General features: G+C 43.5%; 1 protein-coding gene and 1 pseudogene across 1 annotated transcript in view; one reads left to right on the forward strand and one right to left on the reverse strand.

Annotated features, from left to right (window-relative positions):
- LOC115791158 (NACHT, LRR and PYD domains-containing protein 12-like) overlaps positions 1-17603 on the forward strand; it is a 1329445-nt pseudogene that overhangs the window by 1053580 nt on the left and 258262 nt on the right.
- The window catches only part of LOC115791148 (NACHT, LRR and PYD domains-containing protein 12-like), a 150013-nt gene continuing 134953 nt past the window's right edge, over positions 2544-17603 (reverse strand). The window contains exons 11-13 of the mRNA XM_030745277.1: positions 7799-7972; positions 3282-3328; positions 2544-3106 (exon numbers count right to left, since the gene is read on the reverse strand). Coding sequence (XP_030601137.1) covers positions 2544-3106; positions 3282-3328; positions 7799-7972 — 784 coding nt within the window. The remainder of the gene's footprint in view (positions 3107-3281; positions 3329-7798; positions 7973-17603) is intronic.

Raw genomic sequence — 17603 nt, forward strand, 5'->3', positions numbered from 1 at the left:
ATAATACAGGACTTTACAGAAAAGGCTGTATTCTGTAACAATAATATTAAAAGTGCGATTCAGAGCATGCCTCCATTCTTGACCGAAAGTATGTTAAGGCCCAACAGTGGCACATCCACTTTTACTCTGTTTTTAATGAATGTTCAGGGCTTAGCTAGGCATGTGTCAGATTTAGTATCTTGCACTCAGCTCTGGCAACCTAACTGCATAGCTGTGACAGTTCAGATTAATGGTTTTAGATTTCATAGTAGCCCACGTAGTTGCTTTTATAGGACAAGCACCAACCCTGCACTTGTAGAGTTGAGAGGCCAACAACACGGGGGTGTTGGCATGTATTGTGATGAAAATGTATGTTATGAGGTCACAGCACCAGATTTCAATTTGGAATGTTTAATTTTTAATTGTATGTCTCATGAGATATTAATTGCTGTAATTTATCGCCCCCCATCTTATGCCATCTCTTTGTTTAAAAAAATGTAGAAACGTTATTGAATTGGTTACATTGTAAAAGTCAGACACTTTTTATTGTCGGAGATTTTAATGACAACATACTGAAATCTGCAACTTTGTGTACATTTATGAGTGAAAAAGGATATTGTCAGTATGTTGCATCTCCAACAACTGAGAAAGGCACTTTAATTGATCATGTATATGTTAAAACATCTACCTACAAAGTGGACTGCACTGTTGTGCCAGCATATTTTAGCGATCATGAAGGGATTGTGTGCTCTTTCACCTATCAACAGTCATTACCTGTATTGTGAAATTGAGAAAAGTTGCTACATTGTAAAATATTTTCAGTGGATCAAGCAAATGTGGGTATGTGGATGGACATGGGGAAATTGCAATTAGTGGTTTATGTATTGGTTAAATTTTATAAGTGATTATTATGGATTTCTTTATAAAATAAGGGTTGTGGTGACTGTATAGTAGTGTAAATAATTAATTTTTTTGTTGTGAGTTAGATTCTATATTCAATGTCTGCCTGCCTCTCCATCTCTGTCTGTCACTCTTTTTGCTTGTCTGCCCCCCCACCCCCCTTTTTTGTCTTCTTCTGGTCGAGACAGACGACATTCACCTTGAGCCTGGGTCTGTCAGAGGTTTCTTCCATTACAGGGAGTTTTTCCTCTCCACTGTTGCCAAAGGCATCCTCAAGTAATTTAAATCAAATTGAAACATCTAGTCAAATCTAATTGATCTTATCTGATCCAATCTAACATAATGTAATCTTAATAGTTCCAATATATTATAAAAAAATGCATAGCATTAAATAATAAATGTGTCTTTTTTTTCCCCTTGCAAATGGTATAATTATCTGTATTCAAAATTGTACAATATAAATTAAAAAGATTAAATTACACACATTTAGCATGTAGTGCTGCTGTTTTGTGAACAGTTGGTTGAATACATTTCTTTAAAGGGTATCTTTTGTTGAGTTTTCAGTACACAATAGTCACTTTTGCTCCTTGAATTATGCACCTGAAAACTAATACTGAAACCAACCAAAACTAACTAACTGCATGTTCTCTCTTCCTGCTCTCAGTGGAGACGAACGTTGTTTTCTCTTCTCCCCTACCCTTCCTTATCTACCCTTGCTTTTGCTGCTTCACTGCTTAGAGTGTCTCTTCACACATCCCCAAACTGGAAATTAAATTATGGATCTGGTCAGCTTGTCTCTCAACACTATTGATGATCAAATTCTCATCATGAGGAGATTGGGAGAAGGAGAACCCTCTTTCCTCTGGTCCAACTGACATGCCCGGCTGGCTACATTATGGATTCCTGTGTAGGATGGAAGATAACATGCCTGCACTGTAAACCCAGATAAGTTGAATCTACTTAAAAAAAAAAAATCAAGGTAACTCATTGCCTTAAATTTATTAAGTGATGAAACAGTTGAACAAGTGCAGTGGACTATGTTCAATGTACTTGAGACCCTTTTGGAATGGAATGGAAGATCTAAGTTGAATGTACTAATAACGGAGTTTCAGTAACTGAAGATACTTAGTTTAAGCAGTCACCACCCATTTATTTAACTCAGCTTGTTAAGTAAGCACTACTCCATTTCCACTTGAAATAAATTGTATGTTCTAATTGACCAAACTCATCTTTTATAGTTTGTGAAAAATTAAAATGTCTTTTAATCAATGAATCCCCCTATCCTTTTCATGGTCATGGGGGTGGGGGGGGTGGGGTGGGGGCTGGAGCCTATCCCAGCTGACAAGGCAGTAAGATGCAGGGTACACCCCATACAGGTCAAAGCCTGTTGCAGAGAGAGAGAGAGACAGCCAAACATTCACACCTGTGAGCAATTAACCTAATCCCAGTAACTGCATGTCTTCAGATTGTGGCAGGGTTAGGGTTAGGGACTGAAGAGGAAGAAGTTTACAAGGAATCATTGAGAACAGTTTCAAACATCAACTGATTGAATCCATGAATGTGAAAACGTGTTTGTGAGTGAAAGAGACAGACATGTACAGACTGAACTATCTGTTCAACAGTCAGAGTGTTTCTCTAACAGGAGGACGCTCTTTACACTCAGCTCAGCACAGACACACTGAGGAACCAGGAGACCAGAACCAAAATCCAGGATAAAGAGGTTCAGTGAATGTGGTGTTGAAGGTGTGGAGGTGGATCGGAGTGTCAGAGGAGACTCTGTAGAAGGACAGAGTGCCAGCAGGACAGTCCACATACACTGCTACTCTGTTAGAGACAGAGGAGGAGGAGGAGGAGGAGGAGGAGGAGGACGAGGAGCAGGAGGAGATGGATGTTTGTCTGTTATTGTGCCAGACAGAACAAGGACCACGATCAGTGCAGTACAGACTCCAGGACTGATCATTCCCTCCAAACACACAGTCGTTACTGCCTCCTTTCCTTCTGATTCTTCTGTAATTCACTGATATACGAACCTCTCCTCTCCATTTGACCTCCCAGTAACAGCGACCAGTCAGACCATCTCTACACAGCAGCTGAGGCCAAACATCAAACCTGTCTGGATGATCAGGATATGACTGAACCTTCTCCACATGTGTCACCTTCCTGTTGTTGTCAGACAGTTTGAGTTTTGTGTTCACTGTGTTTGTGTCGATTGTGAGTTGACAGGAATCTGATGGAGAGAACAAACACAATCCAGCTGCAGTTATTGATCCATCATCTGTTCATTGATTGACACTTTGATGATGACTCCTGACATCAGAGATGTGAATGAGTGATGTGACAGTTTGAAGATGGTTGAATGTGTGCTGCTTTGTTTCCATCAATCACATTAAAAACACACTTACACTTCCTCAGACCTGGGATCAGCCATCGCACTCCAGCAGGCTCTGCCCTGAAAGGAGGAGGGGGGTCAGAGGTTATTTCCTGTCTTCCTCTGAGTGTCTGCGTCTCTGTTTTCTACATGTTTTTGTTCTGGCTCGGCCGCACGGCTAATTTCCCTTTAGGGCCGATGAAAGTGAAGCTGCGAGCACCACGAGGGATTGAACTGTTCTCAGATCAGCATCAAAACCCTGCAGCTGCAGGTCTGACCCGGCTACAGGCAGAGGCAGTGATGGCCAGTGGGAGCCTGTTTGAACACTTTGGAGTTCATTCTTTGAAGCTTTCAGTCTGGATGTTGTGTGATGAGAAAGAAAGCATTCAAATGCAGCACTGGTCTCATCAAACTTCTTCTCCATCATTAAGTAGAGGAAAAGAAGTGACAGAGTCACAGCTGTGCTTCAGAGGCACACACACACTTGAAGATGTCTGACCTTTGAATATGACAAGTATAGGAAAATGATCCACGGATCAAGGAGATCAGATCCTGTGGATTAGTCTGCAGCACCATCAGATTGTTTTCCTGTTTTTGTCTCAAAGTGTCCTTTATACAGTCAGAAAGGCACAAAAGTCAAGAGGATTTAATACAAAAGCTGAAATGATGTTAGAACAGAGGATGTTCATGGGATGACTCACCCATCACTCGGGGCAGGAGCACAACTATATACTTTCTAAGGTGTATGCAGACACATTTTTAGATTTCTGTCCAACTGCAGCGAGAGTTTGGTCTGTATTGCCAGCAATAAGTCGGACTCGTTTCCTGTGGGTGTTGGACTGCACCAGGGCTGCCCTTTGTCACTTATTCTGTTCATAATTTTTTTGGACAGAATTTCTAGGCATAGCAAAGTGGTGGAAAGCTTCCGCCTTGGTGGCCTCAGAATCTCGTCTCTGCTCTTTGCAGATGATATGTCCCTGTTGGCTTCATCAGGTGGTGGAGAATCAGCACCTCTAAGTCTGAGGCCATGGTCTTCAGGCGGAAAAGGGTGGAGTGCCCTCTCCAGCTCAGGGATGAGTTCCTGCCACAGGTGGAGGAGTTTAAATATCCCTGGGTCTTGTTCACAAGTGACGGGAAAAGGGGGAGGGAGATTGAAAGATGGCTTGGGGCCACATCTGCCGTGATGCGGACATTGCGCCGGTCTGTCGTGGTCAAGAGGAAGCTGAGCATCAAAGCAAAGCTGTTGATCTAGGTCACTACCCTCACCTATGGGCACGAGCTCTGGGTAGTGACCGAAAGAATAAGATCGCGAATACAAGCAGCAGAATTGAGTTTCCTTTGAAGGGTGGTTGGCCTCTTCCTTAGAGATAGGGTGAGGAGTGCGACCAATCGGTAGGCGCTCAGAGTAGAGCCGCTGCTCCTCCACATCGAGAGGAGCCAGTTGAGGTGGCTCGGGCATCTGACCAGGATGCCTGCTGGGCACCTCTTGGGTGAGGTGTTCTGGGTATTATATCTCTCTGCAGGCCTGGGAACACCTTGGGGGTCCCTCCTGAGGAGCTGGTGGAGGTGTCTGGGGAGAGAAAGGTCTGGGCTTCATTGATTGGGCTGTTACCCCCGCAACCAGGCCCCGGATAAGCGGAAGAGGATGTATGTATGGATGGATGGATGGATTTTCCCCATGTTGGGCTCTTTGGCTTTCATCAGTGCTTCACAGGATCTTCCAGTTACACACTCTTCTCACACTGGAACATTTGAATCTTCATTTGAACATCAGTTTAAAAAGACTCATTTAAGGGAATTTGCAGGTTTTGTCTTCCAGCTGAGAACCTAGACAATCTACAAACCGCACAAGGTTGTTAAAAGACTTGAAGCTGGAAATGAACTCAAAGTGAAAAATTGCCTTTGAAATTGTTCCGTGTATTTGTTGATCATTCATTTTTCTGTTTTTAAACCGATACTGAAAAACCAAAAACGGGTCATTTTTAAAATTTTCATTTCATATTCCAAATCCATACAATGTAAAATGAATTAGATTAATTTCATTCCATTTGAAATCAAAACAAATTCGCCAAACTTTAGAACCACATTATGAGACAACTGTAGACATGGCAAGAAGAGAACTGTCTTCTACAGCAATCACCGGGGTTATTTCACATTGCTATGGAGAAGAAAGGGGGTTCTGCTGAGGAGCATTGGGAGATTTTGCATGGAAAGTGGACTCTGATGCATATCTGCAGGTGGAGGTGTCCAAAGCCTAAGAGACAAGCATTTGCTGTTCCAATAAACAATATAATGCTCAATCTTGCAGTAACTTCACAATGATCAATGGGAAGATTTCTTTGATGCCCCAAAACACATATTTCCATTTTGAAAATAAAAAGATGGTGCCATGTCTCAGCGGTGTGGCGAGCAGGGTGGACCCAAATGCAGAACTCCAAAACAGGACTGAATGTAGTTGATGATTTATTTACAGAAATGATCCAAAAATACACACAAACTAGATAAACTTAACACAACTGAAGTAGAGGGGTAAGACAGCAGAACTGGAACAAAACCCCACCTTCATGAGGGAGGACGCAACAAGGAACAGAGGCAAATGCAGACAATAAATACACTGGGAATGACGAGGGAAAACAGGAAACAGCTGGGGAGAACAGGTGGACAAAATCATACTAATGAAACACAGGAAGCAAAACTCCACACAACACACAGGCAACACAGGACTGTCAAAATAAAACAGGAAACACCTAACAAGGTACATGCAGACTGAACACAGTAGGCTGCCACAGAGGAAAACTAAACACGGACCAAGGCACAGGGAAATAGAGAGACCCAGATACAGGGGAGACAGGAACTAGAAAACCACAACTGATAAAGCCAGAACTAAGACGAATAAGGACGACCAAAACAAAACTAGAAAATAACAAAACCCAGTGAAACAGAACTAAACACAAAATGCTGAGCACACGACTCAGGGCCATGACAGCCCGGCCGTTTTTCGATTTCCTATTCCTTGCAAATTTATTTTTTGATCTCAATGGGGGAAAAAAGAAAAACAAAATAAAAACAAAAAGAAATATAATTAGTTTTATGCTTTATGGATTTGGAGTGTAAAATGAACATTTAAAAAACAACCCATTTTTCATTTTTTTAATATCGTTTTTCAAAAAGGAAAAATAAAAGACCACAAAGTGAACGAATGGGAATCTGACAACTACATTACACAAGGAAGAACAACTTCCCCAGTGTAGCTCAAGTGTGGAGCTCAGGGGTGGCTCTGCCCTCTTGCCTACCTAAACTCTGCTTCCATGTATAATGTACATTATACATGCTTCCCTTAGGCAGTATTATTAGAAAGCACTGCATCAATTTTCATTGTTATGCAGATGATACTCAGCTTTACCTATCAATGAAGCCACACAACACATCAATTAGTTAAACTGCAGGAATGTCTTAAAGACATTAAGGCCTGGATGACCTCTAATTTCCTGCTTCTAAATTCAGATCAAACTGAAGTTCTTGTACTCGGCCCCACAAATCTTAGAAACATGGTGTCTAACCAGATACTTACTCTGGATGGCATTACTTTGGCCTCCAGTAACACTGTGAGAAATCTTGGAGTCATTTTTGACCAGGATATGTCCTTCAATGCACATATTAATCAAATATGTAGGACCGCTTTTTTGCATTTGCGCAATATTTCTAAAATTAGAAACATCCTTTCTCAGAGTGATGCTGAAAAGCTCATTCATGCATTTATTACTTCTAGGCTGGACTATTGTAATTCATTATTATCAGGCTGTCCTAAAAGCTCCCTGAAAAGCCTTCAGCTTCCAGCTTGGATTCAGGAGACAGACACCCTCTCTATTTTTAAGATTAGACTTAAAACTTTCCTTTATGATCAAGCTTATAGTTAGGGCTGGATCAGGTGACCCTGAACCCTCCCTTTGTTATGCTGCTATAGGCCTAGGCTGCTGGGGGGGTTCCCATATTTCACTGTTTCTTTTCAATCACTTTATTTACTTTGTTTATACTCCACTCTACATTTAATCATTAATTGTTATTAATCTCTGCCTCTTTTCCACAGTGTGTCTTTTGTCCTGTCTCTCTCCCCTCAGCCCCAACCAGTCACACCAGATGGCTGCTTTGCTCTTTCATCAGTTTGTTCTTCTTTGGATCAAGCTAGGCTAACAGTTTCCTGCTTCCGGTGTTTGTAGGAAGCTAGGATCAATATGTCCTCGGCCTCTCTGTACACACATTAATCTGATCTGAATCAGGCTCAAAGGGAAAAATGAGTTTTCCCAAAATCCTGCACTGTTAAATATACTGAGATATCTACAACTTGTTCCTGGAGACGTTCTCCTTGGAGACCCCCTACATTAATATCCCTTATTGTTCACTTCCAAGAGTGTTTTTGTTGTGAGCAAAGGAAAAAATGTTCCTGCATGTGTGATTGTTCATGTCACATGTGCATGAAACAAACAGGAAGTGAGTGAAGGACATAGGAAACGTTTCCAGCTCTTCCTCCTCTATCAGACATCCTCTCCATACCTGAGAGTGTCCAGTCTCCAGCGTGGATCCTTCAGTGCGGCCGACAGCAGCTTCATTCCTGAGTCTCCTGGATGATTGTAGCTCAGGTCCAGCTCTCTCAGATGGGAGGGGTTGGAGCTCAGAGCTGAGGCCAGAGAAGTACAGCCTTCCTCTGTGATCAGACAGCCTGACAGACTGCAGACACACAAAACAACAATCCATCTGTGAGCAATGAATATCTGTTTGTGAGAAACAATTACACCTATCCATTGTCATCTGTTCGTTGTTGAGATTAAAAAATGAAACTTGTGCATTCTTTAATGAAAATTAAAGAGTTCGGACGGAGACTATGCTGTAGTCACGCGAGACTTTGTGAATCTCGGCAGTATCGTTAATGGCGGCGTGACTCTATCAGCAAACATTTGCGTGATTAGCCTTTTTTTTTCTCGCCAATTTAAAACTAGACAGGCTTAAAACTAAAAAAATATAGGTAGTTTCTTAGCCTAACTTAAATTATTTTCAACAATCTGGAGGACGGTGGAGAGGACCTGGATAGTTTGCTGCGGTACATCGACGGGTGTTTTGAGCGAGTCGTCATGGGGAAAACAGACAAGACGCCGACTCCCTCCACCAGCAAAGCAACGCCGTCCACAAAAAGAAGCCGCCCAGAAGATTCCCCAGAGGCAACTTCGCCACCCACCACCAATATTGTGGACATTCTGGAGTCCATTAATAACAAATTGTCCAGCTTTGACGCCCGCTTGGCCCTGGTTGAAATCCTTCACAAGGAGTTTCAGGCCCTGCGGGAGTCAGTCGAGTTCAGCCAGCATCAGGTGGAAACACTGGCTGCTGAAAACGCTGTCCTCAGAGAGTCGGTGAATTCCCTCACCGAGGAAACGACCCGGCTCTCAGAAGAAAATAAGAAAATTAAAGAATCGATTATCGAGCTTCAGGCCCGCAGCATGAGAGAAAATCTTGTGTTTTCAGGTATCCCGGAGAAGGCAGAGGAGGACCCGGAGGCTACAGTGAAGGAATTTATCCAAACTCACCTGAAGCTCCCGGAGGACGCCGTGAAGACCATCGCCTTCCATAGAGTCCACCGCCTGGGAGGGAAGCGACCCGGAGCACGCAGACCCAGACCGATCGTGGCCAAATTCGAACACTTCAAAGAAAAAGAGCTGGTGAAGAGCCGCGGCCGGGAGCTGAGAGGGACGGACTTCAGCGTCAACGACCAGTTTCCAAAGGAGATTCTGGAGCGACGCAAGGCCCTATTCCCCATCCGGAAGAAGCTCATGCAGGAAGGCTCCCGGGCTGTCATCGCCGTGGACAAACTGTATGTAAACGGACAGCTTTACCGAGACAAAAACACCACGCCATGGCTCAGCTGATCGATCAGGTGATCTGTGTCCATATTAACGTTCTTTTCTGAGTTTTTTTTTCAACTATCTAAACAGTACCATTAAATAGTCTAAATCTGTCTAAGTAGTACCATTAACGCCGACGAGTCAGCATAGTACCGTGATCGTTTGTTTGTTTGTTTGTTCTGTTTTGTTTTCCCCTCATCTAATTTCATTCTTATGTCACTTAGGTCACTTTTTACACGTCTTTTTTCTTTCTGCACTCAGCAATATGTTTACGTCACTTACAATGCTACAGTTTACTACACTAACATACAGCGCAGATGCACACACACCAACATACAGCGCACATACACACGCACACATCAATATAAAGGGCACACGCCAACATACAGAACATATGTACACACACACACACATCCTTAGTGAGCACACAACAGTCCATCAGTTAGTTTAAATATGAGCACACTCAGATTTGTCTCATGGAATGTGCACGGGGCTGGTTCGAGGGAAAAGAGACTAAAAATTTTTAATCGGTTAAAAGACTTAAAAGCAGATGTTGTTTTTCTACAGGAGACACATGTGTCCAAAACATCTGTGCTCACTCTTTCCTCTCCACAGTTCCCTCACACGTACTCAGCCTGCTATAACTCCAAACAAAGAGGTGTAGCTATATTGATTAACAAGAAGATAAACTTTAACATTAGCAACAGTACAATAGACCCTGAAGGTAGATTTATAATACTTAATTTATCTATACAGAATACAGATTTATGTATTGCTAGTATATATGGACCAAATGTTGATGACCCCTCCTTCTTTCATGCTTTGTTCACTTCACTCTCAGATCACTCTGACACCACACTTGTAATAGGAGGAGACTTCAACCTGGTACTTAATGCAGATATTGACAGGCTCAGTACAGCAGCGAGTCAGAGGAACTGGCAGTCTGCAGACATTCTTAAACAGTACATGAAGGATTTTGGACTTTGCGATGCTTGGCGTTCACATCACCCTACTTTGAGAGATTATAGTTATTTCTCACCAGTACACAAATCTCATTCCCGCTTAGATTACTTTTTAGTTAGCAGCTCCATAATGATGGATATCACAGACACTCAGATTCACCCTATCACTATTAGCGATCATGCACCGGTGTCTATGTCTCTGACACAGAAAAGAGTCACACCACCAATCAGGAACTGGAGATTTAATACATCATTACTTAAAGAACAAGATTTTATTAATTATTTCAAAAAGGAATGGTCAGCATACTTAGAATATAATGATATTCCAGGAATATCACCATGTGTTCTTTGGGAAGCAGGAAAGGCAGTAATGCGGGGCAAAATAATATCTTACTGCTCGCATAGGAAAAATAAAGAAAAAGCACTTGTGTTAGAATTAGAACAAAAAATTAAATCTTTAGAAACTGCTTATGCCGCTTCACCACAAGAACATACAATTATCAGCCTGAGGAAACTGAAACTGGAGCTAAATGAAATAATTGATAAAAGGACACAATTTATGTTGCAGAGGCTGCGTTTGGAAAACTTTGAGCATGGAAATAAATCTGGAAAATTCCTGGCCAAGCAATTAAAACTGAATAAAGAAAAAACAGCTATTTTTTCTATTAAAGACTCGACTGGTATTATTACTCATGACCCACAACAAATAAATAACTCTTTCAGAGACTTCTATGAAGCCTTATATTCACCACAGATCAATCCATCTGATACTGAAATTGAAGAATTTCTTAACAATATAAATCTACCAAAACTAAATGACAGCCAGGCTGCAGCTCTGGATTTACCTCTTTCATTGTCTGAACTTAGTGAAGCCCTACAGCATCTCCCAAATAATAAAGCCCCAGGCCCAGATGGTTTTCCAGCCGAGTTTTATAAAGAATTTTGGTCTGAGCTAGCTCCCATTTTTTTCAGAATGGTAACTCAGATTCAGAATGACCACATCTTATCTCCAACCTTAAACTCTGCTAACATTAGCCTGCTTCTTAAACCAGGCAAAGACCCCACACTCCCATCCAGCTACAGGCCAATCTCTCTCATTAATGTAGATCTTAAAATAATTTGCAAAGCCCTTGCCAAAAGATTAGAAAGTATTACTCCATTTATTGTACATCCAGATCAAACAGGCTTTATCAAGGGTCGGCACTCAGCCAATAATACACGTCGACTGATAAATATAATAGACTATTGTTCTATTAACAAATTAGAGACGACAATCGTGTCTTTAGATGCAGAGAAGGCATTTGATCGGGTAAATTGGAAATTCTTACTAGCAGTTCTGCAAAAATTTGGATTCGGTTCATCCTTTATAAACTGGATCAGAACACTACACAGCTCTCCGAATGCGCGTGTTAGGACAAATGATCTCATTTCACAAAGTTTCAGTCTGCAGAGGGGCACTAGGCAGGGCTGCCCACTCTCTCCCTCTCTTTTTGTAATTTTCATTGAGCCGCTAGCAGCAGCAATCCGTCAAAATGCAAATATTAAAGGGATTCAAACTGAAAATATGGACCATAAACTTAGCCTTTATGCTGATGATGTATTACTTTTCCTTGGGAATTCACAAGGCTCTCTTTTGAAGACTATCACACTGATAGATAAGTTCTCATCTATATCTGATTACTCTATCAATTGGAGTAAATCAACAGTTTTGCCTCTGAATTGTAATTTCCAGAGAACCTCTAGGACCCCACTAAAGTCAGGAAATATTAGATATTTAGGCATAAATTTTTCCGCCAGGCTCTCAGACTTGGTACGATTAAATCATATCCCCTTATTAAAAACAATAGAGGATGATCTCACACGTTGGAACAGTTTACCTATATCACTTATGGGGAGAGTTGCTGCCATTAAAATGATGGTTTTACCAAAAATTAATTATCTATTTTCATTGATCCCTAATAAACCTTCTATTCCTTGGTTCAAGTCACTAGATTCAAACATCTCAAAATTTTTATGGAAAAACAAACCGTCAAGAATAAGCTTAAAAACTTTACAAAAGCCAAAACACAGTGGAGGTCTAGAATTACCAAACTTTTATTACTATTTCTTAAGCAGTAGATTGCAGTATATTTCAAAGTGGATCAAATCCAATTCATTAGACAACCCATGGCTGGATCTAGAACAGGCGTTTTGTGGAAAAATAAAAATCTCAGATTTACCTTTCATTAGTTCCAGTATTAAACATCATAACTGCTATAAAGTCCTTAGTATAAACACCTCTCTGACAGCCTGGTGGGAATTTTTAAAAATAACTAAGTCTTCACTCATCCCCTGTAAACTAACACCCATTTGGAACAATCCAGATATTTGTCAGAAAAAGAAAATGCTGAATTTTCCGTTATGGCGTGATAAGGGTATAAATAACTTAGAACATATTATCCAAGATGGAAATTTTATCACGTTCCAAGAACTTATATCAAAATATAGAATTGGCAACGGTAGATTTCTGGAATATCAACAAGTTAAGTCCGTCCTACAGGGAAGATTTAACCTTAATCAATTGAATCTAGAAATGCCTACTTGGGTAACAGAATTTCTTAACCTCTGTACCCCAAAATTGTTATCAAAATTATATAAATTATTAATAAAAACTGATGATTCAGTTTCCCTCCCAATTACAAAATGGGAGCGTGATCTTTCTGTCAACCTGGATCAAAATTTATGGACAGAAATATGTTTAAATATCTTCAAAATGACTAAAAGACCCCAAATACAACTTGTACAATATAAGATTCTCCATAGAACATACTACACTGGACAAAGGATGTTCCAAATGGGCCTTACACACTCAAACATATGCACCCACTGTACAAGCAATTCAGAGGATAATCATCTACACGCTCTGTGGTCTTGTGTACCAGTTCAGAGATTTTGGCAGAGGATTTGTGAAGATCTATCCACATGGTTTAGCTGTCATATCCCAACTTCCCCCAGACTATGCATCTTAGGTGATGTCAGTGAATTAATTATGGAGTTAAATATATCACACATAGTTCTTACTGCCTTGTGCATCGCTAAGAAGATGATCCTCATGAACTGGAAGACAAAAAATAAACTATGTATTACTCAGTACAGAAATTTATTAGTAGATCATGTTAGTTTAGAGAGAATGTCTGCTTCTTCTAAAAACAAATTGGAGGAATTTGACTCTCTTTGGTTCCCACTGCTCAGCTCCATTACTTAGTGGGGGTGGTGGGCTGCGGGCTCTGCTCCTGATGTGCTTTGTGGGGGGGTGGGGGGGGACTCCGGGGGCCTGGGTAGCTGGTAGCCTCCTGAGGCTGGGGTCCTGGGGCGACCTTCTGGTGATGTCTGTGTGCCTGTCCTGGTTGATGGTGGTGGGGGCTTGGATGGTGCTGCCTTCGGTCCTGGGGTGTGGGCGGGGTGCTTGGGGGGGTGGTGCCGGCCCTCGGTCGGTTGGCTGGTCTTCCCTGTGTGGCTTGGGGGCTGGGGTCTGGGGCCCCGGCACTGGGGCCGCGCCGGCTCCCGGTGGGCCCCCCCTGGCGCGGGGGGGGCCTCTGCTGTCCCGGCCGCGCCGCCGGGTGGGGTGGGTTGGCCTGACGTCGGGATGTCCGGTCTACGCTTTTGGGGCCCTGGGGTGCCTGCATTGCAGGGGGGTAGGGTGGGGGATGGGGCCGCGGTGGGGTGGTTGGGGGGGACTGGGCACTGCATTTCCATGCCCAGGCCAGTATGTCCTGTCGCCTGTTTGTGTCTATTGTTGAGTGAATGGGCATCTAGGAGGAGCGGGCCGCCCTCTGCGGTGGGGGCGAGGGCGCCAACCTCGGGTGCTGCAGTGCTCCGGGATGCTGTCACCGCGGCCCCGGGCTCACCTCCCCCTGCCCTGTGCTGGGGTGTGGGAGGTCGGGGTGCCTATTGAGCCAGCGGCCCGCTGGCTCTCTTCTTCCAGGATTTTTCCTGGTCATATGCCCCCCCCCCCCCCTCCCCCTCCCCATACACAAACACACACAAACACACACACAGAATACACATCACTCACAGATGTAGGATGGAGAGGCCACGTGGAGAGCTGCACCACCACTTGCCTCTCCGTTTTAATTGCACTTTAGTCATTATAACTCACAACACATACACACTTACACCCTGATACACATAGGACCTTTGGGGCAGGCATGTTACTCAGAGGTTGATGAGATGGGCCGCTGAGGTGGCCCCACTCGGATCCTCGTCACTGTCTGTCTCCAAATTTTATTTGCACTTTAGACATGGAGGGTTTTGGGGGGGCAGTGTGGGCAAGCGCTGACGACCAACTGTTGGCGCTTGTGGCATAACTGTCCCCTCAATTTTAACTGCACCCTATACACCTCATTCACTCACAAACATTAACACATAGACCTACAAGTTGGGGAGGAGGAGGGGTGGATGGGTCATCTTACACCCCGATTTCTTGCGTCTCGCCCGGGGTAGGGGTCGGGTGGTTCCTTGTGGACCGGGCTGGTGGCGTCCTGGGGTCGCTGTTGGCCCTGGGGTGGTTTCCACTTGCCCCGCCTTCAGAGGGTGGGTAGCTATGGATGAATGTGTGTCTTTGTGTATTTGTCACCGTCTCCGTGAGTATGGGTGGGTGAGTGAATGTGTATGTATGGCATATCTGTGTGTGGGTAAGTATGTATGGGCATGTATGAGTATCTGTGTATAAATGTGTACACGGGTGTCTGGGTGTGTTTGTATGTATGGCTGGACCTGGGTCTGGGCCTTGTGCCTTGCCTCCTGGCCACTCCTTGCTGGTTGCCTCCTCCCCCCTACCCCCCTGGGATGGGGGTGCCTCGGGGTTCCTGGGTGGGGCTGGGTGTTCTGGCGTGGGTACTGGCCTGCCCCCCTTGGGGGTGCGGTACGGGGCTGCGTTGGCTTCTTCGGCGTGGGGGGGGGCTCTGTGGAGGGTCGGGCGGTCCTTGGGTGCCGTGGGCCCGGGAGCCCTGCCGCCGGCCAGTGCAGGGGGCTGGCCGCTGGGGGGGGGCTGGCTTCTCATCGCCTTGGGTTCCCTGGAGCCCTCGCTCCTCGACTGGGGGGGCTCCGTCTGAGACCACCCTCTCCCGTCTGCTGGGGTAGGTGTGCGGTTGTCTTTGGACTGAGTGGCCGGGGGTCTTCCTGGCCCTTGGTGGGCTGCTGGTGGCCTGGGGTTCTGGGGGCTTTCCGTACCTGCCTCTGGCTTCTGATGGGTGGAGCTGCAGCGTTTTGCCCTCATTGGTAAGTACGTTCCATGACACAGACACAAACATGACACAGACACAAACGCCCACTCAATCACAACTCAACAAAATTGTTGGTGTGCGTAACATGCTTTGTTAGTTTTGTTTTTCACACACAAATTTATTTTTGCAAGTATTGATAGTATTTTTTTATATGTTAAAGTGATGAAGTATCTGATTAATAGACTTGTGCTCTTTCCCCTTTTTTTTTTTTTTTTTTTTTTTTTTTTTTTTTTTTTTTTGCTCCCTTTCTCTCTCCCTTTTTCTTCTCTTTATTTTCCTCTTCTTCAGCCTGTCAGCTCTGGCTGTTACATAGTATGTGGAAAAATAACTCAGATAAATAAAATAAAGGGTTAAAACAACAACAAGAAGAGCCTATTGAGAACCTATAGAGCTCATCTTGAAATAGCAAATATGTTTGGCACAACAACGCATTCAGATCACAGTTCTGCTTGCAAGATCTACCAGACATGACAGGCTTTAAAAAAAAAAAAAAAAAAAAAGAAAATTAAAGAGTTCATTTCCAATTGCATTAATTTTACATCAAAAGAATGAAGTCAAAATACAGAGATCCAGACCAGACTACATTTCCCTGACCGCTAATACAATCTCCACATCAGTTCACAAAGTCTGGTGCACTCTCTGTCCCTGCGTGCAGCTTTTATTACTGTTACACAAGTCATAAGAAGGGTGTGGCTGCCTGTTTCCTGTATCTCTGCTTTGAGTCGAAAACAAAAGGAGTACAAAAACAACAGACAACACACACCTTTATATCCTCTTATTAAAGTCTTGCATGTCAGCAAACAGTTGTCTATCTACACATTGCTATATATAACATAATCATACAACTTATACATCCTTATTTGAAAATACACCACTAATCTAAGCACACGTGTAAATTTCCCTTCATCATTTTTTTTTAATCTATCCTGTCTGGCAGCTTAAGCAAGCAAAATGATTTTCTTCATGCTCTTTTGTGCCAAACACCTTTGCTGTGCCAAGAGGAGCTGTATCGGAGGCTGCTATTATAATTTTTTCCCCTTCATTTTCTTTATTTGTTTCTTTATTTTCGGGGGGCTGGGGTGTCACCAATTGCTGCATCTGTAATAAATACAAAAACAAACAAAAGAAAAAACAAACAAACAAACAAACAAAAAAAACAAATAGCACCTGAAATATGAAAGTATAAAAAAGAAACCCAGCACATGCTTGTGTCTGTGTTTGTGTGTGTATGTCATGAAACATACTTGGTAAGGAGGGTGGGAAGCCGCAACAACAACCCTGAGAGCCCGAGATAGACCCAGGAAACCCAGGCTGACACACACACACACACACACACACACACACACACACACACACACACACACACACACACACACACACACACACACACACACACACACGTGTCGGATTATGTGAGTGTATGAAGTGTATAAAAGGAGTGTCTGTGTGAAAACCAGAGTGCTATTAAAATAGAGGGGACAGTTGCATGATGAGCACCTGAGTATCGTTCAGTGGTGCTCATCTACACCTACCCCCCAAAACCCTCAATGTCTAAGATGTTGATAAAACTGTGGGGTAGACATCAGTGAAGTCAGATGGTAACAAAGAAAGGAAAAGTAGTCAGAACTGAGGGGATTGCACTACCAGAAGGCAACATTGCAGACATTGAGGACAGCTACAAGTACCTTGGAATCCCACAGGCAAATGGGAACCATGAAGAGGCCGCTAGGAAAGCTGCAACCTCCAAGTACCTGCAGAGAGTAAGGCAAGTCCTTAAGAGTCAGCTGAATGGGAAGAACAAGATCAGGGCTATCAATACCTATGCCCTGCCAGTTGTCAGATACCCTGCTGGGATAATAAGCTGGCCAAAGGAGGAGATGGAAGCCACAGATGTTAAGACAAGAAAGCTCCTTACCATGCATGGAGGGTTTCACCCCAAATCCAGCACCCTGAGACTGTACGCTAAGTGGAATGAAGGTGGCCGAGGACTAGTGGGTGTCAGAGCCACTGTCCTAGATGAAACAATGAAGATCAATGAATACATCAGGAAGATGGCCACAAAGGATCACGTGCTTAGTGATTACCTCAGGCAGCAGAAACCTGAGAAAGAAGAAGAAGAAGAACAGGAACCATCATGGAAGGACAAACCTCTGAATGGCATGTACCACCGGCAGACAGAAGAAGTGGCCGACATAGAGAAATCCTACCAATGGCTGGACAAAGCTGGACTGACAGA

This window comes from Archocentrus centrarchus, chromosome 2 (assembly GCF_007364275.1).
Source record: "Archocentrus centrarchus isolate MPI-CPG fArcCen1 chromosome 2, fArcCen1, whole genome shotgun sequence".
In the NCBI taxonomy this organism is placed as follows: domain Eukaryota; kingdom Metazoa; phylum Chordata; class Actinopteri; order Cichliformes; family Cichlidae; genus Archocentrus; species Archocentrus centrarchus.